Source organism: Cebus imitator, unplaced genomic scaffold (assembly GCF_001604975.1).
Source record: "Cebus imitator isolate Cc_AM_T3 unplaced genomic scaffold, Cebus_imitator-1.0 Scaffold55, whole genome shotgun sequence".
NCBI lineage: Eukaryota > Metazoa > Chordata > Mammalia > Primates > Cebidae > Cebus > Cebus imitator.
Genome location: NW_016107370.1, coordinates 1,809,151 through 1,836,680, shown reverse-complemented (window position 1 = coordinate 1,836,680; position 27,530 = coordinate 1,809,151). Strand labels below are relative to the sequence as shown.

Sequence of the window (27,530 nt, the reverse complement as noted above, 5' to 3'; positions counted from 1 at the left end):
TTAAGACAGAGTCTCGCTCTTTCGCCCAGGCTGGAGTGCAGTGGCACAATCTCAGCTCACTGCAACCTCCGCCTCCCGGGTTCAAGCGATTTTCCTGCCTCAGCCTCCTGAGTAGCTGGGATTACAGACACACACCAGCTAATTTTTTTTTCTATTTGTAGTAGAGATGGGGTTTCACCATGTTGGTCAGGCTGGTCTTGAATTCCTGACCTCGTGATCTGCCCCCCTCAGCCTCCCAAAGTGCTGGGATTACAGGCATGAGCCACCATGCCCAGCCAATGTTTCAATATTTTAATCATGTTTTTCATGTAAGAATGAAATATTAAGACTCTGATTGTGTCCTTTTCCCATTACGGTATAAGTAGCTGCAGTACTGTGGACAAAATACCTGGGTCTGGTCTAAGTCTGAAGCATCCTGGCTCTGCCCTTACTAGCTGGGTTATCCTGGAGGGCAAATTAATATCTCAGGTTAGCCTAAGAATCAGTTCATATATAAACTGTAAGGCTGTTGAGGGCTAAATAAGACCACGTGTAAAATGTTTAAACCTAGCACTCAGAAACGGATTCCACCTGCTACCTTGGTGCTTATTAATGCAGAAATATCCAATCATTTTTAGTACCTTAAATGCTATTTAGCAACTAAATAAATTCCTAGCATGATGAAAAGTGGGAATTACTTCAGACTGAGGTGGAATCAGCTTTACTAATTTTGTAACAGAATAATAAGTACTCTGTAATATGACATTGTACTTTTAAACTGAAGACTCCTTATGAAAAGTTAAAAATGTGTTCTTAAAACAAATTTATTGAATTGAAGCTGAGCATATTAACATTATACAATCATGCATATCTGTATTTTAAAATTATACAATCGTTGTTCACTGTGTAAAATTTGCAAAATACAGGTAAGCAAGCAAAGAATAATTATCCTGCCAGAGATGAATGCTGTTAGTCTTTTAGTAACTCACCTTTAGAGCTGTTTTGCGGGGTAGATACATAACGCAAACAATCGGTATCATTAAATCTGTGTGCTTTTTGAAAAGTGATTCTGGAGTGAATAAAACTCAGCTGCAACTTACTTTAGAAGAGATACACTGCAGGCGGGTGCGGTGGCTCACACCTGTAATCCCAGCACTTTGGGAGGCAGAGGCAGGAGGTTCACTCTGAGATCAGGAGTTTGAGAACAGCCTGGCCAACATGGTGAAACCCTGTATCTACTAAAAATAAAAAATTAGCTGGGCGTGGTGGTGTGCATCTGTAAACCCGCCCGGTCTGAGGCATGAGAATTGCTTGAACCTGGGAGGCAGGAGGATCACTTGAAGATGGGTATTTGAGACCAGCATGGGCAACAAAATGAGACTTCACTTCTAATAAAATGAAAAACACAGGAGGAAAAAAAAGCTTATGCCAATATCATAAGCTTATGCTATGTCAATGATCTAAGTTCTGGCTACATAATTGAATTTCTTGAATTTGACAAGTCAAAAATTGCGATTACTTTAGAAGCCACCTCACTGTTGCTTCATGTGCAAGTCAGAGATTTGAAAAGTAAGAGGCATTAGAGATGGGGGAAGAAGGCAGTGTCTAAATACACCTCTTCTGTGCCAGTATTCTTCTTGAAAGACTTTCTTTCCTGAAACGTCTTTTGACTTCATCATCACTGAATGAGGAACAATCCAGTGTCTTATATTCAAATTATCCCATGAGTTGAGATTTCATTTATTAGAAAATGTATCATTAATTTATTATTTGAGATGGAATTCCACGTTTGTTGCCCAGGCTGGAGTGCAATGGCGTGACCTCAGCTCACTGCAACCTCTGCCTCCCGGGTTCAAATGATTCTCCTGCCTCAGCCTCCCAAGTAGCTGGGATTACAGGCATGTGCCACCACCCCCGGCTAATTTTGTATTTTTAGTAGAGATGGAGTTTCTCCATGTTGGTCAGGCTGGTCTCAAACTCTTGACCTCAGGTGATTCGCCCTCCTCAGCCTCCTAAAGTGCTAGGATTTCAGGAGTAAGACACTGCTCCCAGCCTGAAAATGTATAATTTATAATGGTGACTTTAATTTTCAAAAATTACCTTCAGAAAATATCCCCTCTCAGCATGAGGTATTGGCTTTGGATTTAGGTGACCCTTTAATTGCTCAAACCTCTGCTATCCTAATTTATTACATTTTAATTGGTATTGATAATTACCTTTTTTTTTTCTAATAGATTACCTTTTCTGAATTCCACTCGTGTAAATCCAACCCTAATATTAAAAAGCAATTGGCATGAGAGATTCAAGTAAAATAAAAACATGGTTGATAAAAAAGACCAAAACTATGCCATTCTTCTTTTTTTTTTTTTTTTGAGACGGAGTTTCACTCATGTTACCCAGGCTGGAGTGCAATGGCGCGATCTCGGCTCACCGCAACCTCCGCCTCCTGGGTTCAGGCAATTCTCCTGCCTCAGCCTCCTGAGTAGCTGGGATTACAGGCACGCACCACCATGCCCAGCTAATTTTTTGTATTTTTAGTAGAGACGGGGTTTCACCATGTTGACCAGGATGGTCTCGATCTCTTGACCTCGTGATCCACCCGCCTCGGCCTCCCAAAGTGCTGGGATTACAGGCTTGAGCCACCGCGCCCAGCCGCCATTCTTCTTTTTTTAAAGCCAGTTTTAAAATTATAAAGTTTAGACTTTAAAAAAATCATGCGATTCTCCTGTCTCAGCCTCTGCAGAGGCTGCAGTGAGCCAGGATTGTGCCACTGCACTCAAGACTGTCTAAAATAAAATAAAATTCTAATATACATAAGAATATAAAGGGGAAGGTAAAAATGTCCTCTACTCTATCTGACCTCTAGTCTCATTCACTGTCACTGCATAGTCCAATGTGGAAGCCAATAGCTACATGTGACTATTCAAACAAAAAAAAATGTTTTTTTGTGAGATGGCATCTCACTGTTGCCCAGGCTGGAGTGCAACGGGATAATCTCAGCTCACTGCAACCTCCATCTCCTAGGTTCAAACAATTCCCCTGTCTCAGCCTCCCTAGTAGCTGGGATTACAGGTGTGTGCCACCAGACCCATCTAATTTTTTTGTATTTTTAGTAGAGACAGGGTTTTGCTATCTTGGCCAGGGTGGTCTCAAACTCCTGGGTTCAAATGATCCACCTGCCTTGGCCTCCCAAACTGCATTACAGACTTGAGCCACCACACCCAGTGTGAAACTGCAATTTTAAATTCAGTTCCTCACACTAGCTATTATTTCAATTGCTCAACACCCCCACGAGGCTAAAGTCTATCACACCGATAGTGTAGATACCAAGCATCCCATCACAGGAAGTTCACTGGATAGTGCTGCTCTGTAGTAACCACAGCTGGGCACCTGCATGTTTATTATGAGATCTCTCTATTCTAGAGGCAAACTCCTTATCAGATACATGATTCTTCAAAATTTTTTCTCCCATTCTGAGGTTATCTTCACCTTCTTAATGGTGTCCTTTAAGGTGCTCAAGTTAGCTTTGATGAAGTCCCATTTATCTATTGTTTTCCTTTGTTGCTTGTGCTTTTGGTGTTGTATCTAAGAAACCATTCCTAAGCCCAACACCACAAAGATCTACTTCTGTTTTTGCTCTTATACTCAGATCTATGATCCATTCTGAATTAGAATTTGTAACTGGGTAGAAGGTAGGGATCCTTTTGCTATGCATGTAGCTACCAGTTGTCCCAGCACTGCTTGTTGAAAAGACAACTCTTTCTCTACTGAATGGTATTAGCATCCTTGTTGAAAAGAAGATGATCAGAAATGTACGAGTTTATTTCTGGATGTTCAGTTCCACTCCTTTGATAAATATGTCTATCCATATGCCTACATTGTCTTACTGTAGTTTTGTAGCACATTTTGAAATTGTCAAGTCTTCCAACTTTGTTCTTTTCCAAGATTTTTTGGCTATTCTGGGTCCCCTGCATTTCCATATCAACTTTATCGGTTTGTCAATTTCTGCAAAAAATACAGTTAGGATTTTGATAGGAATTCTGTTGAATCCGTAGACTAATTTGGGCAGCACTGCCATCTTACCAATATTAACTTTCAATCCATAAACATGGGTGTCTTTCCATTTATGGATCTTAATTTCTCTAAACAACATTTTGTAATTTTCTTCTTCTTGATGCTACTGTATATAGGATGTCCTTATTCTCGTTTTCAGAATGTTTGTTGTTAGCATAGCTATAAAACTGATTTTTGTATATTTGATCTTGTATCCTGCAACCTGTTGAACTCATTTATTACTTTATGGGTTCCTTAACATTTTCTATGTACAAGTATTTATGAACTGTGAATACATGTAGTTTCACCTCTTTTGCAGTATAGACAGCTTTTCTTTTTCTTGCCTAATTGCTCTGGCTAGAACCTCAAGTACAATACTGAATAGAAGTAGTGTGAGTGAGCATCCTTGTTCTTATTCCCAGTCTTAAGGGGAAAACATGCAGCGTTTAGTCTATCACCATGAAGTATGATGTTAGGTGTGGGCTTTTCATAGATGTTGTATTTATCATATCTAGGAAGATTCCTTTTATTCCTAGTTTGTTGAGTGTTTTTATCTTGAAAGGGTTTTGGATTTTATCCAGTGCTGTTTCTGTCTCTCTTAAGACAATCTATGTGGGGTTTGTGCTTGATTAAATTTGGTACAGTTGATCCTCATTATTCACGGTTATGTATTCGTCAATTTACCAACTTGCTTAAATTTATTTATAACCCTCAAATTGATATTTGTGACACTTTTGTGGTCATTTGTGGATATGTGTAAATAGGTGAAAAAATTGAGTCACTCAATTCACACGTTCCCAGCTGAGGATGAACAAGATGATGCTCTGCCTTCCTGTTTCAGCCTCATAGAGAAATAACTGGAGGATGGAAATGGCAGGGGTAATTCAGTGTAGCATAAGAAGCTCTGGTTCCGGGGTCAGCTGGACAGGGTTTGAATTTCAGTTCTGGCACATGTTTTAGTGGGGTGTGTCAGGTATGTCACTTAACACTTCTGATACCTCACTGTGACTTCTGTAAAACAGAATCTGCTAGAATGAAGCATTTTAAGAATTCAAGCTCATAATTTGCATTACATAAGCATATGTATACACACACAAACACACATTCTCCTAAAAGCAGTCATTCCATATTTAATTCAGTGTTGGAGAATATTTTGTAGAACATAATTACTGTGAATGAGAACTGACTGTATATTAGCTTATTATTATTATTTTTTTTACATGTTGAACCAACCTTGAATTCCTGGGATAAATTCCACTTGGTCATGATGTATAATCCTTTTTATATGTTGCTAGATTCAGTTTGCTAGTATTTTGTTAATGTTTTTATGTTTGTATTAATAAGGAATATTGGCTTATAGTTTTCTTGTGATGTCTAGTCTGGTATCAGGGTAATACTGATCTCAGAGAATAAGTTGGGAAGTGTTCTACTTTAGAAAGACTTTGTAAAAAAAAAAATTAGTACTAATTTTAATGTTTGGTAGAATTCAGCAGGGAAGCCATCTAGGCCTGGGATTTTCTTTGTGAGACTTCTAACATTACAAATTCAGTATTTTTCCTTGTTAGTGCCAATTGTATTTTTAACCAACTTTTCGGGAAAACCAGAAATGATAAGAATATTATCTCATTAGGCCAGTAAATTTCAAGAAGAAAACACATATTATCAAGGAAGATGCTAAATATCTGGAAAATTCAGCGAGGCTGCTATGAAAATTAACCATTATATCTTGATTCTTAACCTCTGCTAGATCTAGCTTTAACAAACATTTTGTTATTTCTCATGTGGTTTCATAATCTTATGAACAAGAAATTTCAGCCTGTTCTACATCAGATTTATATACAAACCTCTTAAGTAAAACTTGCAGCAAACTCCTATAATCCAAAACTAAAGTTTGTACATTCCTTAATACATAGATATGTATCTCTCTGTACTTATATATATATATATATATATAAATATATTTCACTCTATCTACAGAAATAACACTTATCTCAGAAGCTGTCAGGAAGGCAGTGTGTAGTGGAAACAGTGGAATAGAATTCTGGTGCCTGCTCTAACTTAGATAAAATGCCTTTATGTGCTTCTCCCATTGAAGAAATTAGGTTATGCCTGGTGATCAGCAAGGTTCTTTTTGGTATTAAAAATACAATGACTTATTCTACAATAATGCTATTCCCATTGCTCTTACTTCACAGTGGTCACAATGAAAATATTTTGTATATACATATAAACATACCCCCATACTTCAATTGTACAGAACTAATCAACCCATTCACAAAATCTTAGAAGAGGAAGTCTGTGATTAAATAATTCCAACATCTCAAAGTCCTGAAGTTTGCTATGAAACAGTTTCTACTATTCTTTCTCTACATATACAGATTTGCCTTTTCACAATGTCTCACTTTATGTAAGTACAGTACTATTTCACATGAGGCATCTATAATTATGTAAACCTTCAAAAATGAGGTCATTTTTCAGAAATTCTGAGCCTGTCAGAGAAACTAAATGGTATTTCATCAGTTGTCTCTACTGGCACATTACTTCTACTAAAATGACATGCAGAATGGTGAGCAAAACTTGAAATAAATGCATCTGGAGTCCGGCTGCAGTGACAGCTATCTGCTGGCGTAACATTACTTGGATTACCAGGATGTGAATGGTAAACACCATGGAATGGGTCTTGCAATGAGTGATAATGCCCTGCTCCTCCTGAGGTGGTGGCAGAACTCTGGTAAGGACCATTAGACATAAGACAAGTTTGAAAGCAAGTCTTCCTTCCCAAACCTCGATGCATGTCTAATTTAGCAATGAGAGGTTTCCCAACATTCACCTCCTGCTTGTCCTCTACAGTATCTTCCAATCCTGAGTACTGATACGATAAACATACTGTGAAGACTAGATGTTCCTGCAAAGGCAAAAAAAAATCTGGTTTATTATTGGCATCAACAGGAAATATATAGTAATCTGAAAAAATATTATTCATTCCCCCACAACACACATCCACTTGCTCTCCTATCCCAGGTTCCACATCCTCAAGGCATCCTTTTTATCTCCCCTAAACTGAGAAACACCAGCTCTCATCACCTTCCTTTTCCTTCATGCAATACTTACAACAAATTTAGTAGAATTTCTAATTCTTACTATTGTTGGTAGTCAAAATGAAGGAGACCTGATATTCCAGATGAACAGTGAAAACATATTTTCCAAGCAGTGTGGCTTAGGAAACTTATCCTTCCCTATTATTAGAGATGGGGAATTATCCTTTAATTAAAAAAATGAACTGGGCCGGGTGTGGTGGCTCAAGCCTATAATCTATAATTCTACCACTTTGGGAGGACGAGGCAGGTGGATCATTTAAAGTTAGTTAGGAGTTCAAGACCAGGCTGGCCAATGTGGTGAAACCCCGTCGCTACTAAAAGTACAAAAAATTAACTGGGCATGGTAGTGTGTACCTGTAGTCCCAGCTACTTGGGAGGCTGAGGCGTAAGAGTCGCTTGAGTCCAGGAGGTGGAGGTTGCAGTGAGCCAAGACGCCACCGCTGCACTCAAGCCTAGTGACAGAGTGAGACACCATCTAAAAACAACTGTTTTTATTTTTTGAGACAGAGTCTTGCTCAGTCACCAGGCTGGAGTGCAGTGGTACAATCTCAGCTCACTGCAACCTCTGCCTCCCGGGTTCAAGTGATTCTCCTGCCTCAGCCTCCCGAGTAGCTGGGACTACGGGCTTCTGCCAACATGGCAGGCTAATTTTTTGTATTTTTAGTAGAGACGGGATTTCACCATGTAGGCCAGGATGGTCTCAATCTCTTGACCTGGTGATCCACCTGCCTCGGCCTCCCAAAGTGCTGGGATTAAAGGCATGAGCCACCGTGCCTGGCCCCAAAACAACTGGTCTTATGCCAGTTTTATTAATAAAAAGCTTAAGCTGTTTTTAAAGTATTATAATCTGTAATCATAGGTGGAAAATATAACTGAATCAGATAACGGGCTAACTTTTTAAGAGAAGAAAGGATTTTAAGTAGATGAGCTCTAAACAGGATTACAACAGGTTTATGTGTGTAATTCTTAATCGTGCCCATTCCATTTCCTGAGTTTTGGCTGATACAGTTGTGAACAAATTAAAATCTCAATTTTTGCAAAGAAAAGCTTTCATTACAACATTCAACATGCAGAACTAGCTTCTCATTTGTAAGTCAACTAGAAATAAAAAAAATTGAAATTCCAATTCTAATTTGCTATATATTTAGTTATAGAACTAGGAAATGATTACTTGAAAATCTCAACATATTTAAAAGTAGAATATGGAGCCGGGCATAGTGGCTCACATCTGTAACCTGAGTGCTTTGGGAGTCCAAGAAGGGAGGATTCCTGAGGCCAGGAGTTCAAGTTTGGCTTGGGCAACATAGTGAGAGCCCTTCTTTACAAAAAATTTAAAAAAATTAGTGTGGTGGCTCATGCCTGCAGACTCAGCTGCTTGAAAACCTAAGGTGGCAGGATTGTCTGAGAGCAGGAGTCTGAAGTCACAGTGTGCTATCTTCGTGCCACTGCACTCCAGCCTGGGTGACAGAGTAAGACCCTGTCTCTAAAAAAAGAAGAATATGCTTTAGGCTGGTTGCAGTGGCTCACGCCTGTAATCCCAGCACTTTGGGAGGCTGAGGCAGGCGGACCACCAAGTCAGGAGTTCGAGAGCAGCCTGACCAACATGGTGAAACCCCGTCTCTACTAAAAATACAAAAATTAGCTGGGGCTTGTGGTGCACGCCTGTAATCCCAGCTACTTGGGAGGCTGAGGCAGGAGAATCACTTGAACCCAGGAGGCGGAGGTTTCAGTGGGCTGAGATCGCGCCACTGCGCTCCACCCTGGGCAACAGAGCAAGACTCTGTCTTAAAAAAAAAGAAAAAGAATATGCTCTATGTTCCTAATTTTTCAGCAATATGGAGGGTAAGCACAAATAAAGTCCTCTGCCCACCGTCGGAAACAGAATATAAAAAGGGTCACCGATAGGACCTTCCGTAGATTGGTTATCTCTAGTTTAATACTCAATAAGGCAGCATATCTATGGTCTATGCCAAAATAAATTTCCAGTTTTGTAAAGTTCTCCATTAGAAGCTATCAACAGAAAAGGTAGTAACCTTTAATTTTTGCAGTGAACTGAGTCTGGTATACAGGCAATGCTTGGGAAGATCCTTTGATACCAAGTAGCTGCCAGTTTCTTCAGGAGTGCCTTTATTTGCATCTTTTGGATCAATATCTAGGTCCTGTAAAAGAAAAATCAGTGACAGTTAATAATAAAATCAATGAAAGCCACAATATAATCTAGCACATATGACGTCTTAACTGATACTGTTCTCTCATGAATTTTGGCCTCTTGTGAATTTTGGTAAGCCCAAAATTATTTATCCAAGACTAAATGAAAACAACAATCTATGGTTATAATAGGAATTCTCAACTCTGTACTAAGCCATTTAAAAAGTAAAAGTGAGCTCTGAAAGAGTTTCAAATGATTCCTAGAAATGCTTCTTGGGCTACTCAAGTTTCCTCTTAAGCAGAGAGTGTCCCATTATTGTTTGACGCTTGGATTCTCTCCTCTTAATCATCACTTTTGGGAAGGTGCAGGGAAATATATATAATTAGAATATTTAAGAAAGATAAATAAGCAGACTTTTCCTTTTTCTTTAGAGCCAACCCCAAGGCCAAGAGAGTTCTGCACCTCTAGTGAGAAGCCCACAGGGCTCCCCCTTGCTCAACACCCCAGGAAGCCTATCTGGGCTCTGTGCTGCTGAGGCTAGAGGTGTAGGGTGGCCACTGAATTCTGGGGTTTGGTGCTAGACCATGTACTCTCACATGAAGCAATACCCTCCACAAAGCCTCTATCAGTAATAAAAGTGATATTCTGGGTTTCTGCAGGTCTCACTCCTTGCTTGCATCTCAGTTTGTCACACTCATGTAGGAAACAGGGGTACTATTTACTGGCTTCTTTAGACTAATGTAAAATAAATATCATACCTAAATGTTTGAAAAGAATAGAACTAGATTTCTATTATTCCAGCGATCATAACTTGACAAGACTTAAAAACTATTGTTTCCAATATAAGTTATAACTGTTTAAAAGGAAGTTATTCTTGACATATTTATAGCACATTTTATTCCTTCACATTTGTTATCCTGTTTAAGATATGAGAAATTAAAGGCATCTTTCTTAAGTAAACTTTAGACATTTCTAAATCTGATAAGCTTTTTGGCCATTAGTAAATATTATGACCAGGGTTACTAAACTATGAACAAATATACACACTTATATATCAATATGCATATTTCCTATATGTTTAATAAGTGAATTTGTCACTGTATTTTAAATAAGAGAAAAAAGGAGAGACTCACAAGTGGGAAATCAGTAACGTAGGCATCACACATTATTATCTCCGGTGGTCTGTAAACTATACTTGTATAGATTATCATGACATTGGAAAACTCAGCTGCAAATCCTAATTGAATCTGAACACCACAGTCAAACTTAAGACACATACTTTCTGGAAGTTCTAAAAAAGAACAAATAAGAACAACTTTGGTAGATTTCCTGATAAGAGGCACATATTTATGAAGGAGAATATGGTTAGCCTTTCTTTTGCTTAAAAACATGAATCATATTGTTTAAACACACATTTTTAAACACACATTTAAAAAAAATAAAGCTCAATACTCTGCTGGCCAAACAAAATCTTTCATTTACCATTTGCTCATAGTTCTTACCCATCTGTATATATAATTTTTATTGTGGCAATCAAAAATATGCATACAATTATAGACATATTTTCACTGTTGCCTCAGTTTGTATGACCAGACTATATTTTTTTGAGATGGAGTCTCGCTCTGTTGCCAGGCTGAAGTGCAGTGGTGTGATCTTGGTTCATGGCAACCTCTGACTCCCTGGCTTAAGCGATTCTCCTGCCTCAGCCTCCCTAATAGCTGGGATTACAGGCACATGGCACCAGGCCCAGCTAATTTTTGTATTTTTAGTAGAGATGGGGTTTCACCATGTTGGCCAGGATGGTCTCGAACTCCTGACCTTGTGATCTGCCTGCACTGGCCTCCCAAAGTGCTGGGATTATAGGTGTGAGCCACCACACCTGGCCCATGACCAGAATTTTTAATAAAGCACAATGTCACTGAAAGGCCACATTGTAGTTTAACGATTCTGTTAACTCTTGAATTATAATACTTCCAGGTTTTATTGTTTTTCTATCATAGTTAATATTTGTTTGTATATATGTAATGCTTTAAGATTGTTAGATATAGCTATGTGATTGTTCCTTTACATATGAGGACAAATTATTTTCAATTTACAGGGAATATAAAGTTTTACCATAACACATCCAAAACAGTATTAATAACTTTTAAAATATTTGTCTAACTTGATGGGATTAAAAAGTAGAAAGATATCATTTTAATTATTCCATAATTACTTAAATTAGCCATTTTTAAGATTTTTCTCAATATACTTCTAGGAGTGTGGATTATTGAATCTGCATCATTTGCTTGTTTACTGAGGAGAGTCTTAATGTTTTTTCCTCTTATCTTTTTGTATGAGCTCTTTATTATTAAAAAATATTTAAAAACTACCTACTTAATTAAATTTGTTACAAATACTTTTTTTTTTTTTTTTTTTTTTTTTTTGTTTTTTTTTTTTTTTTTATTTTTTTTTTTTTTTTTTTTTTTTTTTTTTTTTTTTTTTTTTTTTTTTTTTTTAGATGGAGTCTCGCTCTGTCACCAAGCTGGAGTGTGGTGCTGTGATCTCAGCTCACTGCAACCTCTGTCTCTTGGGTTCAAGTGATTCTCCTGCCTCAGCTGCCTTGGTAGCTGCAACTACAGGTGCATGTCACCACATCCAGCTAATTTTTTTGTATTTTTAGTAGAGATAGTGCTTTACTATGTTGGCCAGGATGGTCTTGAACTTCTGACCTCGTGATCCTCCCACCTCAGCCCCACAAAGTGCTGGGATTACACCATGCCTGACCTGTTACAAATACTTTCTCTGACCTTTTCGTTTTATGAGGTTTTGTTTACTGTTGATCTTTACCGCTATAATTTTGTTATTGTTTGTTGTTTAGATCTTTTATAGAGAAAAGACAATTTCAATTAATTCTCCAGTTATCTGGAATGGTGAGATATTTATAGCATTTTACATTTTAATGTGCTTTAATATGTTAATTTACCAAAAATATATACTGGAGAACAATTTCTTTCTTTTTTTTTTTTTTTTTTTAAGACAGTTTTGCTCTTGCTGCCCAGGCTGGAGTGCAATGGTGCGAGCTTGGCTTACTGTAACCTCTAACTCCTGTGTTCAAGCGATTCTCCTGGCTCAGTAACCAGAGTGACTGCAATTACAGGTGCTCAGCTAATTTTTCTGTTTTTAGTAGACAGGGAGTTTCACCATGTTGGCCAGGCTGGTCTCGAACCCCTGACCTCAGGTGATGCACCCATCTCGGCCTCCCAAAGTGCTGGGATTACAGGTGTGAGCCACCAAGCCTGGCCAAGAACAAAAATTATTGTAAAAATAAAGATATTTTATGGAACTTCAATAAATACAATTATAAGAGACTCACAGAATAGATACTTGGACTCAGAAAATCCAAAATATTTCAATCAGTAATTTAAACATATTTTTTCAGTAAACCATATACAGTTACCCAGAGGTAATTAAGCTACAGATTGATTTTCACCTCATTTTCTCTGTTGATCAACCTACTGATCAAGTGTCCAAGAAAGGATGCTGAGTTATATTAATAATCACAAGTACAGAGGACTTGCTGAGTGCCATGCTCATTTCTACCTGTGCACTCATTCAATCCCAATAACCTCTGAGGCAGGTACTATTTATTTTCTTTTTGAGATGGAGTCATGTTCTGTTACCCAGGCTGGAGTGCAGTGGCACAGTCTCTGCTCACTGCACTGCAACCTCTACCTCCAAGGTTCAAGTGATTCTCTTGCATCAGTGCCTAGTAGCTGGGATTATAGGAACAAACCACCAAGCCCTGCTAACTTTTTGTGTTTTTAGTAGAGACAAGGTTTTGCCATGTTGCCCAGGCTGGTCTTGAACTCCTGACCTCAGGTGATCCACCTGCCTCAGCCTCCCAAAGTGCTAGGATTACAGGTGTGAGTCACCACACCCGGTCTGAAGCAGATACTATTTCTTATTCACATGTTATAGATAACACATTCATAGAGTGGTAGAGACTGGGTCAGAACCCAAATCCATGATTTTTGACAGCTGCACACTTTAACAGGTCACAATACAGGAGAATCTAAGGGATTGTGTATTAGATAAATGGAAAATTAACCTATTTTTAAAATAGAAAAATTTTTAAATGGTCATTTTAATTTTACCAATAATGAAAATAATGGCCTAAAGAATTTGATATTTCCAACATCAAATAAACCAGTGTAATATCCATAATTGAAACATCTGTTTGGTTTGAGATTTGCCTAGTAGGCCAAAATATTTTCACTGTAAAACTGGGAGGAAAGTTAGTTATTCAGAAGAAAAAAAACTATATGATTTAACATAAGTATATTATAGATGAAACAAAAAACAGACTTTACCATACCATGAGCCTTGGCCCACTGTAGATTCCGCACCAGAGATTCTGCAGAATATTCTGTTCCCTGTATTGGATCAGTAAGTGCTCTCTTCTCAGATAAACTACTTCGAATCTCTAGAGCCTGTTTGCCTTTGGTAAGGTGACACTTACCCATATCTAAAAGATATGAAAAGAAATATTATTTTTTTGAGATGGAATCTCGCTCTGTCACCCAACCCAATCTGGAGTGCAGTGGTATGATCTCAGCTCACTGCAACCTCTGCCTCCTGGGTTCAGGCAATTCTCTGCCTCAGCCTCCCAAATAGCTGGGATTACAGGTGCCTGCCACCATGCCTGCCTAGTTTTTTGTATTTTTAGTCTTAAACTCCTGACCTCATGATCCACCTGCCTCTGCCTCCCAAAGTGTTGGAAACACCATGTTTGGCCAATACTATTTTTAAGACCACCAATTCTTATGTTTTAAATATTTAGGCTAAGAACTATCTTACGTTATCAGGTTACATTCTCAGTATCATTTATTCACTCAACAAATATTTCCTGAGCACCTACTATGTGCTAGACATAGCAGGCATGTTTTAATTTTTACTTGTGTAGGTATTCATAAATAGTATATGCCAATGTTTTACATTTTTGAATTCAACAAAAATGCTACATATATGTCTTTGTAATGTGCCATTTTCCTTCAACATGTTTTAGATACAGACTAATGTATATGGATACACATCAGTTTAAATTTAGAACTATCATTCTTTGTTATAGTTTATCTTACTTCTGTCTACTATGTTATAAATTAACAATAGTAAGGTTCTTTTAAAAAAAGAGAGACAAAAATATACAGTGATCCAGAACAAAGTCTAAGTTAAATCAACCTGTTAGGGGTTAAAAGGAGACACCAAGTATTGTAAAAGTACATTAAAATTAGTATTTGTTGGAGAAGAAAAGACATAAAAAGGAAAATGAGCCAAATCAAAAAATTAGATGGTAAAAACAAATACAAAAAAATAACAAATGCAAATGAACTTAATTTACTCATTAAAAGACTCAGATTGGATTTTAAACAACTTGCTATATGATGCCTCCAAAAGCTACAGTAAAGCAGAATGACGACATGAAATGTTTGAAAGCAAAAGTGTAAAAAATAACATATTAGGTCAGCAAAAAGGAAGCTGGTATGGCTCCATTATGATACAAAAAGACAAAAAGCATTATTTGGAATGGAGGCATCACTACATAATAATAAAATGTTCAATGCAGTAAGAAAATATAAGCATTTAAAGCACAATAAGATAGTCATATGTATGAAGTAAAAATTGCCATAATTACAAGAAAAATTCAGTAAATTGAGAGATTTCAACATCTCTCTCAATTATTGATCAAAAAGAGAATCAGCAGAAATACAGAACTGAACAAAACAAAAATTAATACGCCAAACGTAATGGGCATACATAGAACTCTACAACCAGTTACTATAAAAAATATCAATTTTTCTCAAGTACACATGCAAAATTGACAAAATTTCATCTTTTACTTGGCCATAATGAAAACTCATAAATTTCAAAGCATGGCAACTAGACAGACTTTATTCGATCACAAAGCAATTAAGGTAGAAATAAAAACCAAAAAGCTAAATAAAAATTCCTGCCATATTCGAAAATTAAAGACAGTATTATATAACTTAAAGGTCAAAGAAAAAGTAGAAATTAAAAAATCTAAACTTGTAGGATGTGATGAAAGTGATGTTTGAAGAGAGGCCTAGAAACTTAAATTGGAAAAAACAGGCTAAAAGTGAACGAACTATTTATGATGTTAGAAAAAGAATAAATTAAATACAAGGCAAGACATAAATAAACAGAAGTTAATGATATAGAAAACAATAAAAAAGTAGAAGAAATCAACAGAGCCGAAGATTGGCTCTTCAATACAAAATAGCACAATGGGCCAAAGCTGGCAATAAAGGAAAAAGGAAAGCAGGTACAAGTAACGCTGATGAAAAGGGGTGCATAACTACAGAGAAAGTGGACATTGAAGAATACTGTTAGAAATAGGGGCAACTAAATGACAACAAATCTGAAAACTGCCCAAATTCCTAGGAAAATATAACTTATCAAAATTGACTCAAAAAAGAAATGAAAAGCCTACATGGTAAAAGAAATATTCAAGATATTAAAGCAGTAGTTAAAAATCTTCTACCAAAAACAAAACAAAATAAAACAAAAATCCTAAATTGGTTTATGGGCAAGTTCTCCCATAAACGTTAGGAAACAGATCATAATTTACACAAAATTTCCCAGTAAACAACAGGGTGTACTTCTGTATGAGAGTTCTCCAGAGAAGCAGTGTGTGTCTACGTGCGCGCGCGTGTGTGTGTGTGTGTGTGTGTGTGTGTGTGTGTGTGTGTGTACACATAGAGGGAGAGTGAGAAGAGGAGATTCACTTAAGGTATTGGTTCATGAAATTGTGGCGGTGCAAGTCTGAAATCTGCAGGGCAGGCAGGCAGGGTGGGGAGCAGAGAAGAGTTGTAGTCTGAGCCCTAAAGGCAGGCTACTGGCAATCTCCTTGCTTGTGGGAGGTCAGTCTTTGCTCCAGTAAGGCCTTCAGCTAACTGGATGATGCCCATCCACACTATGGAGGGCAATCTGCTTTACTCAAAGTCCATCAATTTAAACTTTAATCTCGTCCAGAATAACGGTGGATCCATCACATCTTGAATAATCTAAATAACTAAATAAATGAAATATCTAAATAACTAAATAATTTAAATAACTAAATAAACTAAATACCTTGGCACTGAGGCCTGGCGAAAGTTGACATAAAATCAACCATCACAACCTCCATCTCATTCTACAAGGCCAGCATAACAATGATACTCCATATGCCACTGATACTGCTAACACTGATACCACTAAATACTAATTTTATTTTCTCATAAAATTAAACCAAATACTATAAGAAAGTAAAATTACAGGCCCATTTCCCATATGAAAATTCTAAACAAAATGATAGCAAATTAAATCTAGTAGTGTATTAAAAATATATCCCAATGAAAATGATTTATCTCAAGTTGGATTAATGTTAGACTATCCATTAATTTAACTCACCACATTAAGAAACTGAAAAAGAAACATCCTATCATCTTCTTCATAGCTGCAGAAAAACCATTTAATCTTGTTCAACATTTATTCATAATAAAAATTTTCAAAAAAATTAGGTGAAGACAACTTCCCAAACTCAATAAACAGTATTAATAAAAAACTTACAATATTATTCCAAATGTGAAAATATTAGCAGTATTCCCTTTAAAGTCAGAAACAAGACAAGGATGCCCACAACTACCACTTCTATTTCCATAGTGTCTTAGAAGTCCTAGCTAGTATCATATTAAGAACCCAGATAACATTCCTCTAAATCAATAGGCCAAAAAAAAAAAAAAAAAAAAAAAAAAAAAAAAAAAAAAAAAAAAAAAAAAAAAAAAAAAAAGAATCCCACACAGTAGAAAAATGAACAAATGACATGAACAGATGTTTCACATAAGATATACATATAGCTATTAAAAATACGAACAATGTTCAGTAACACTAGTGGTTAGGGAAAACCAAATCAAGACCACATGAGAACCTATTTAACATGTGACTGGCAAAAATATAAAAGTCTGACTATCAAGTGATGGACAGAGTACAGATTCACGTTATCTTTTGCTGGCTGAGGGGAGTGGGGTAAATGTGAACTCGGCAACCACTTTACAAAACTGTCTGGCATTCCCTCTTAAAATTGAATACTGTCACACCCTATGACCCAGCAATTCCAAGTCCTAGAATTACACTGCAAAGAAATTCTTGCATACATATTCCAGGAGACATATACAAGACTGTTACAATAGCACTGTTCACAACAGCAAAAACCCGCAACTAGCTCAAATGCTCACCAACAGGTGAGTAGTTGAAAAAAACTGTAGTATGTTTGCATAATAGAATATTACATAGTAGATAAAATGAAAAAACTACAGTCATGCAACAATATGGATCAATCTTAGCAAAATAATAACTAGAAAAATTCTAGTCCCAAAAGACTACATACAGCATAATACTGTTTTATAAAGTTAAAAGCAAACTTTTTTGGGGTGTATATATAAACTCAAAAAAACTATGTAAGAAGAAAAAGGAATGTAAGATTAGAATGGTGGTTATCATGGAGTGGGAGAAGGGAAGAGGGTTTCTATAATTAAATGTAGATTACTATCAAGGTCCTATATTCATACTGAATATCCACACACAATAAAAACCTTCAAAAGTATATTCAATACTTCTAATAATGCTGTCCTGTATAACACAAAATAAAAATCGGGGGTTACAGACTGATGGCTGCAGCTTTATAACAACCAATTTATCTCATATTTTGTTTTCCTAGCACACAGTTGAAATTGGTAAAAGGGCTGGCCAATGGTGGGTCACATCTCTAATCCCAGCATTTTGGGAAGCTGAGTTGGGTGGATCAGTTGAGGCCAGGAGTTCAAGACAAGCCTGGCCAACATGGTGAAACCCTGTCTCTACCAAAAATACAAAAAATTAGCTAGGCATGGTGGTGCATGCTTATAGTCCCAGTTACTGGACTTGGGAGGTTGAGGCCAAAGAATCATTTGAACCTGGGAGGCGGAGGCTGCAGTAAGCCAAGGTTGTGCCACTGCACTCTAGCCCGAGTGACAGAGTGAGACTGTCTCAAAAAAACTAAAGAGAAATCAATAACATGTTTATTTTCCCCTTCGACTGCTTGGCTTATAAACTCTGAATACATTTTTCCCTTTTTTTTTTGAGACAAGGGTTTGCTCTGTCGCACATGCTGGAGAGCAGTGGCATGATCATACTTACTACTGTCTCAAACTCCCAGGCTCAAGCAATCCTCCCACCTAAGCCTGGCTAATTTTTAAAATTTTTATAGAGATGGGAGTCTCACAATGTTGCCTAGGCTGGTCTCAAACTTCTGTGCTCGTGATTCTCCTGCCTCAGCCTCCCCAACTGCTGGAATTACAGGCATGAGCCACTGCACCTGGCCCGAATTTAATTGAGATGGGGTCTTGCTGTGTTGCCCAGACTGGTCTTGAACTCCTGGGCTCAAATAATCCTCCTACCTCGACCTCCAAAAGTGCTGGGATTACAGGTGTGAGCCACATGCCCAGCCACAGAATAATTTTTAACTAATCCAGAAGATCCAAAGGGAGAAGCAGCGAAGTTTTGTTTCAAAGTTGAATGACTTGTGAAAAATTTTGTACAACTACTTTTTGCTCTTTGCTACTAAGACAGGGGTCAGACATAAAGCACACAAAACTTAAAATAAGGCCTGGATTTAACCATATTATTTATCATGATATATCATTGCACAAAAGAAGTAAGTAAATCATGATATTATTAGGCCTTTACTTATTTTGTACGATGAGTTGGCCATTCCCCACGAAGGGCACAGTGTGGACAGCACTAACTGAGTGTGCTCTGTGTACACTGCAGTGTCGTCTTGCCTGGGCAACTGCAGTTAAGCAGACATGGTGGAACTGAAAAAGATCAGCAAAAAGCAAAATTTTCCTAAGACTATAAGAAGTTCAAATATCCTCACAGCATATATTAAGATGCCATTCATTGCTATGACAATTTAGTAAATATCATATATGGGTAAGCATGGTGCTTACAGTTAAAATTATACTTAAAAATGAAATTGAAATAAAATACTTTAGAGTTTCTGGAGCACCTTACTGGATCTCAGTTTGAATATAACTGACATAATCCAAAAGTTTTCTTTTTAAGCAGCAGAACTTTTTCTTCAAATGTGAACTTAACCAGCCCAACATATAAACAAAAGTAGAACTTCTCTGGTTGAAGCAGGAGGGTGGCAGGAAGTCCAATATTATGTTGGTTATGTTAAATGCAAAGGCGGCTAAGTTAAGTGATATAACTAAAATAGCTACACAGATAAAAACATGAAAATAAATATGGCTGACAGTGGTCAAACAACTTATACCCAAACTGCCATCACTGGGAACATCCATGAAAACTCCATTTTCTAGTGGTGCTAGCTTGTAAAAGAATTACCTTCTTAATGTTTTTTATTTTATTTTGGAGACAGAGTCTCGCTATGTTGCCCAGATGGCTCGTCTTGAACTCCTGGCCTTAAGTGATCTTCCTGCCATGGCTTCCCAAAGTGCTGAAATTACAGCTTGAGGACCATGCCTGGCCAAGTTACCTTCTTTTTGCTATGGCTTATAAAATGTTTTTTTTTTTTTTCAAAAAACACAGTGCAATCTGTCGATATAATAGGTACTTATTCAGCATCTGACATGTTCATAGCATTATACCAGCAAGCAGGGAAAGAACAGATAGAAGATGTGGCATTAGACCCCCCTAGGATCACATCCTTAAATCATGATTTTAAAACTACTAAGTTCATAAAGGATAAAAATGAACTCAGCTTTTCCCAGCAGTGTGTAAACATTTCTGCAAAGTTCTCTCCCTCATCCTGGGAGAGACTGATCACTGGACAACTCTTCACCACCCCTCCACACCCCCTACCCAAAATAAGATTTGCTAGCACCAAGGTACTGGGCATAGAAACAAAGTAGAGCTCTAAGGGTTCAACTTCATTTCGTGACTGTGCTTGGGCTTAGCCTTGTAGTCTACATAATGCTGCACAGATGGTGGAGAGCTATGTCAACACAGAAGGAAAGACGACATCAAATAGTAAGAGTGTTGTGGAAAGTTATATTAATATAAAAATTGTTGTATAAAGTAGATACTAATTCTAAATCCACACAACAACAGTAAGAATAAAACAATCACCAGAGAGGGAACCCTGAATAGGTATATCTCCTCCTTTTTCTGAGTAGTTTTCTCTTTTTATTTTACCTTCTGCAACTTCATCCAGTAACACGGTAATTTTCTTCTCTTCTAATAATCTATCTTTTAAAAATTTCATAAAGATTCCATTTGCCAATCCAGAATGCTGGATTTCAAAAGCTTCTGCTCCTTGACACCTTAAAAACAGAAAAAGACATTAAACCAGGCACAGAAAGGCAGATACTGTATGTTCTTGATTATATGTGGATGCTAATAAAAATGAACTCGGAGAAGCAGCCAGCAGAATTGTGGTTACCAGAGGCTGGGGCGTGGGAACAGTGGGGGGAATGTTTCTCAGGAGGAAAAAATGGTAAGTATTTGAGGTGATATGTTAATTAACTTGATTCAATCATTCCACATTGAATATGTACATCACAGCATATCTTTGTATCCCATAAACATATACAATTATAACTTGTCAATATCAAAAATCATTTTTAAAAAAGAAAACATTAGAAAACACTTGCCACATGGAACTTCTGTATACACTGATGAGCCTCATTTTCTCTTCTGTCTCTCACATGACATCGGTAATTGAATAATTAAGCTTTAAGCAGGAACTATATGCTTTTGGCTAAATAGTAAGATATACCAAGATATGGAATGCAAAGTCAACGATTTAAAATTTTCTACAAAGAATGTCAAGGAGGTAAATTTATGCCTACATGTTGATAGGTATTTTCTAGGCCTCTAATCTATAATCAAAAAGACCTTGGGAGCCAGGCACAGTGGCACATGCCTGTAGTCCCTGCAACTCAGAAGTCTGAGACAGGAGGATCATTTGAGCCCAGGAGCAGCGAGCTATGACTGCGCCTCTGCACTCCAGCCTGGGTGACAGGGTAAGATCCCTGCTCCTAAAAAGCAACAACAAACAAAAAGACATCAAAGAATGAAGGAATCTTTAACATAAATATAAAAGTTTCTTACGTGGCATATCCAAACACAATATTGGCAGTGACTTTTAGTGCATCCAAGATTGGAATAGTATCATCGTAGTCATTTCTGTTTAAGGGAGGCAGAGAAGAACAGACAGAAATATGAAAAGTTAAAGGGCGTTCTTAAAAGTATAAATAGTGAGAAAATACAACAATATTTTAGAATACATAATTTAAAATTATAGATCTAAAATTTTTCATCTAGGTAGCCATGTATCTACCAAAAATAACCCAGGACTCCTAAACTATTAAGACAGCAGACAGTCATATTTTTTCTTGTTAGCTTTAAAACGAGTTGCATTTGAACTCTGGCACTGAATTTTGATTGGTAAATGCTGAGCAAGCAAAAAATAGTTAAATCTAGAAGAACAGTCATTGGTTCTATTCCTTAGTAAGGCAATGGCAGACAAATGGGATCCAAACCTCCAAACATCTGCTTCAGCTACTCATTCTGTGTCTGCAAGACCAGAAGTCCTAACTCCATGGGTGTTGGTTTCATTAATTCCTATTTTAGTATATGTGCTGCCAAAGCAAGCACGGTTTCGTTAATTCCTGAGGGAATAACTATAGTGATTATTAAAGACATCTGAAGACATTCTGGAGCGTTGAATCCCCTGTAGTATGAGTAAATGCCCATGCCAGTTAGTTCATTTGTGTTCTATAGCAATAGGAAGAATTAAAAAAATTAGATCTACACGGAGTAAATGAACATATTTTCCTTTAGTTTTGTTCTTCCAGTTTCAATGTACAAACCAAAATTCATAAAGGCAAATGGCTGTCAGCATTTCACAGGTTTCTCTAGTTTGTCAACGTTGATATTTAACTCCAACAATTATTAATAAAGATTAGAAAATTTACCTTTTCCTACACATATCCAACAAGAACACATTAAGTCCAGTTTCTTTTTCTTGCATCAATTTTAGTATATTTTGCACACACAGACAATTTTCAGACCTATATGGATTTGGAGCATCAACAGGGACCATGAAACTGTTCCCAAAATTTTCATAACCATGTCCTGCATAATACAACAACCCTAAAAAGAGGAAAAATAAGAGAGGTGGATGTCAATTCTAAATGTACTCTGAACATACAGACTACTTAACTTTTTGAAAAACCCATGATTTTGATTTTCTTCAAGTTGACATGAGCATATGTAAGAAATATCCAATTATAAATAGACAATGTTTAATTTGCATTTAAAATTATTGGCAACAAGCCAGGTGCAATGGCTCACACCTATAATCCCAGCACTTTGGGAGGCCCAGGCGGGCAGATAACCTGAGGTCAAGGGTTTGAGATCAGCCTGGCCAACATGGTGAAACCCCATCTCTCCTAAAAACACAAAAATTGGCTAGGCGTGGTGGCGGGCACCTGTAATCCCAGCTACTAGGGTGGCTGAGGCAGGAGAACTACTTGAACCTGGGAGGCGGAGGTTGCTGTGAGCCAAGATCATGCCGCTGCACTCCAGCCTGGGTGACAGGGCAAGACTCTGTCTCAAAAAAAAAAAAGTCATAAATAAAAAAATTATCACCAATAGTCTGCACTTAAACTTTGTGTTTTAAGACAATATTAGAATGCTGTCTGAAGTATATCCTAATTTATAAAATATATTTGTAACCAACGGTAAAATATAAAATACAATTTTATTTCATGATATATAAAAAAGAATGCAGCTAGGATTTCTGTCCTGACGCCATGAAGCTAGGGTTCTGTTAGGGCAGACACAGTCTTAGGTTTATTTGTGAATTCCTGGCACAGAGAAGGAGCTTAGTAAGCATTAAATGGAGGAACACCACACAATTCAGATGAATAGCAACTGCAATATAAAGTCAAGAAACTCTGCAGGTATTACCATCAACGTTAGTTAAGCATTATAAAAATATAAACGTAGATTTATAACCAGAGATGGGAAATCTGATTTCACAGATTACTATTTTTTCTTTTTGCTATGAGATATAAATATCATTAATCTTCCATCTAGAGTCTTTTGAATTAATCTAAAATTTGGGACAGTTTAAGGACTCAATAGATGAATCAGATTTCCTGAGAATTGATACTATAAAAACTAACCCAAACAACTCAATGTGTTCTTCAAAAGAAATTTGTTTTGGCTGTAACAAACAATAAAATTCAGTCTGAACTTCTTTATAAAAATACCGGACAGAAATACCTTTGAATATATACTCCCCTCTGCTTATAATCTCTAGAGCTCATTAATTTTACTCTCTCAATATGCCGGATATGATGATTTCTTTACACGGTATTTTAAAGCAAATAGTAAAAGGCATTTAGATAGGGAGCCAGAAATAGCTAATCCGTTGTAATTACAGCCCCAACTCCTAGCAGAGAATGTCGCTTTGAGAACTAAACACCATTTGCTTCATGTGGTCCTAGAGGACAAAATCCAGGTCTACTTTTTTCGAATTTCTATTAAAATAGGAAAAATGGTTCTTTGAAATACACCATTTCAGCTAAAATGAGAAAATGGATATACCCATTTACCAAGTGTGGATTTATACCATTGCTCATGTGCACACTGGAAGTTATCATGTAGGCACTGAGGGAAACAAAGACAAAGATTCATGCATGGACATTCACGCATGCTCATGTTATCAAGCAACAATGAAAGTCATATAATTAAATGCCATAAATCATGTTGTGGGACAACAATGTTTGTATGAAATGAGTAAAGTACAGAGAGGAGTATCAGTATGAAGTGAAACAACAGGGGATGGTCTGAAGGGAGAGAATGGCTAGAATTTAGAAAGGCAGAGAGAGACAGCAAGGTAGATTATGGGCAGGAGAACAGAAATAAACATGGAATGGACCTGGAATGAAAGCTAACAGAAAAAAGACTAGCCTAGCAAGAAACTACATTACTGCTATGAATGAAAATAAGAGTGCACACACAGGAAATTTTAAAAAGGAGTGCACAGATAGGGAGGGTTTTAAAAATAATGACCAAAGGAATGGATTTATTTTAACAAACCAAGAAGATCTGGTAAGTGAAAAGACAACCCACACAACAGGGAGAAAATATTTGCAAATCATTTATCTGCTAAGGAAAGCTTGTATCCAGAATAAAGAACTCTTCCACTAATCAATAAAAAGACTAATGACTCGATTTAAAACTAGTCAAAGGATCTGATGCTTCTCCAAAGAGGATATACAAATGGCAAATATGTATATGAAAAGATGTTCAACATCATTAGCCACTAGTGAGATGCAAATCCAAGCCATTTCACACTCACCAGAATGGTTACAATAAAAAAGACTGACAAGAACAAGTGTTGGCAAGGATGTAGAGAAATTGGAACCCTCATTCATTTCTGGTGGCACAAAATGTAAAATGGTGTAGGAACTTTGGAAAGAGTCTCGTAGTTCCTCAAAAAGTTAAATATAAAACTGCCATATGACCCTGTAGTTTCACTCCCAGGTACACAGTGAAGAAAACTGGAAACTATGTCCACATAAGAATGTGTATACAAACGTTCATAGCAGTATTATTCATAATGTCCAAAAATATCTGAGATGATAAATGGATAAAATATAGTGGAATCATATAATGTAATATTATAATGAAGTTCTAGTACATGCTACAATATAAATGAACTTTGAAAATATTATGCAAAGGGAAAGAAGCCAGACATAAAAGGCCACATATTGGGTGATTCCATTTATATGAATGTCCAGAATAGGCAAATCCACAGAAACAAAATAGATTTATGGTTGCCAGGGGCTGCAGTAAGGAGGAATGAGAGCGACTGCTAATGGATACCCCTGTTTCTTTTTGGGGTGATGGAAATCTTCTGAAGTTAGGTAGTGATGACTGATATCCAACTTTGTGAACATACTGAAATCATTAAATTACAGACTTTAAAAAGAGTACAATTTATACTCAAGTATTCAAAATATAACTCTATTTTCCATCAGGCTCTTTACTGCTTCAAGAGCAAGATAAACTTATTTTTAACCTCCACAACAGTGCTCAAGTCACTCTATCTATTTTCTATCTACCCAAACCATAACCAGTCCTCAGGGGTTATTTCCAAAGTTCAGAATCCTTGGCAACTTTCTACTTGGTTTGTGTCTTTCTAACACACTTCAATCCCTACCTTAAAATGCTGTAGCAGCACTTTCTGACAATCACATACTGGCTTTTCCTGATATCGTAGAGTCCTAAGTCTACTTAGTTTTTCTGATAAGAAATCATCATAATGACATCTTTTACATTTGTACAGTCTGAGTATCTCTTACCTGAAATGTTTGGGACCAGAAGTGTTTTGGATTTTCAGATTAGAGAAAACCCGTATAACATTTTCTTGGTTTTCAAAGGACTTTCATATACACAATCTAATTTTAATCTATATAACAGCTTTAAATACTTTCCACTCTTATAGAGAAAATTAAATTATATAGGTTAAATGATTTGCTTAAAATCACACAGTTGATGTATGTTTCAACTCCATATGTAGTGTTTTTTTCTCATTGTAGTAAGGGAGTATAATTTTCTTAGGGGGACAGATCATGATCTTTATGCACTATTATTTCCCTTAGTACATAGCATGCATTCTCCTTATCTGGACTATGGATGTAACAGGAAGAACTCAGTAAATACTTACTGAATTGCATTAAATTAATGCAAACCAATCAAGACAGTGTCAGATCTGGAGTTCCCTTTTCAGGGGTCTTTCAGTAGAAATGGTGTCATTTCAACAACTGGTATTGCTTCGAAACAGCTGACCAGCAAGCCTGGGTGCTGCCTCCCTCGTGTCAGGTAACGTATCTGGCTTTACCAAGACTTGATTGGGTGATGATATAAATGCGGAGAAGGCTTAGTTTCCATTCATCCAGGGAAAAGCTGAATGTTGTTCCCTGACATTAATGCCACGTGCCCAGCCCTGCCACTGCTGAATAAAATTACGGCATTTAACACCAAAATATTTTTTTCTCTTTCCTAAAATGTCTTATGAAAAGTATAACTATTTTGTATTGAAGTCTGCAACCAAATTATATTCAGGGGAATTAAGTACTTCTGTGTAAAATAAACTAGTCCAAATCATTAAAATTTTTTTATTATTTATTTGAGACAGGGTCTTGCTCTGTTACCCAGACTGGAGTGCAGCAGTGTGACCATGGTTCACTGCAGCTTCGACCTCCCAGGCTCAAGCTATCCTCCCACCTTAGCCTCCCAAGTAGCTGGGACCACAGGCATGTGCCACCATGTGTGGCTAATTTTTAAATTTTTTTGTAGAGGTGAAGTCTCACTGTATTGTCTAGGCTGGTCTCGAACTCCTGGGCTCAAGCAACCCTCCCACCTTAGTTTCCCAGAGTGTTAGGGTTATAGGTGTGAGCCACTGTGCCTGGCTCAAATCATTTTTTTTTAAAAAAACCTCCATCCTAGCTAGCACTGCTTATTTAATTAACTATCCCATTAATCAAGAATAGAGAAGAAAATAGTTTTTTTTTTTTTTTTTTTACAAATGTCAATAACTTATTGTAGAAATATAACATTGTTAGAAATATAATTCAGCAAGTTGGATCTTTGGGGAGTTTTATTTCTTGGGAGCATGATTCAAGAATACAGTCACAGGTATTTACTTTTGTCTACAGAGAAAATAATCATTTAAATGAAAAAACTTTTCCACTCAAGTGAACACGCGCTCCACCTAGCACAGTGAGTGGTTGATGAGCCACCCCAGCAGGCTTACACAGCACTGATTATGTACCAGGCACGATTCCAAGAAAGCTCACGGGTTATACTGCCCCACACAATCCTCATGACAAGGCAGGTAATATTAACTTTCCTCTTTCACAGATGGGAAAAGTGAGACATGAAGAGGTTTAAAAGCTCACCTAAACTGAAATGCCTAGTAAGTGACAGAACCAAAATACGGATGCAGGCCAGCCTCACCACTGTGCTAGATAATACTGTCTCTAAAATCTGCTGGCTTTTTAGGTAACTTTACTCTCAGACAATGTAAAATGTCAGTGTACTGGTTTTTCAATATTCTGCTACACTATAGTTTTAAACCACCTCCTATTTTTCCTCCAAAACACACACACACACACACACACACACACACA

General features: G+C 37.0%; 1 protein-coding gene across 4 annotated transcripts in view; it reads right to left on the bottom strand.

Moving 5' to 3' along the window:
- Positions 1–4,253: 4,253 nt before the first annotated feature.
- The window catches only part of MALT1 (MALT1 paracaspase), a 78,896-nt gene continuing 55,619 nt past the window's right edge, over positions 4,254–27,530 (bottom strand). For 3 of the 4 annotated variants that reach the window (XM_017528819.2, XM_017528817.2, XM_017528820.2), the window contains 7 exons: positions 22,299–22,476; positions 21,433–21,507; positions 20,515–20,642; positions 13,637–13,786; positions 10,413–10,570; positions 9,164–9,289; positions 4,712–6,937 (listed from right to left, as the gene is read on the bottom strand). In XM_017528819.2, the coding sequence (XP_017384308.1) occupies positions 6,500–6,937; positions 9,164–9,289; positions 10,413–10,570; positions 13,637–13,786; positions 20,515–20,642; positions 21,433–21,507; positions 22,299–22,476 (1,253 nt within the window). In that variant the 3' untranslated portion in view covers positions 4,712–6,499. Of the gene's footprint in view, positions 6,938–9,163; positions 9,290–10,412; positions 10,571–13,636; positions 13,787–20,514; positions 20,643–21,432; positions 21,508–22,298; positions 22,477–27,530 lie in introns of all 4 variants that reach the window. The other variant, XM_017528816.2, reaches the window with a different exon arrangement.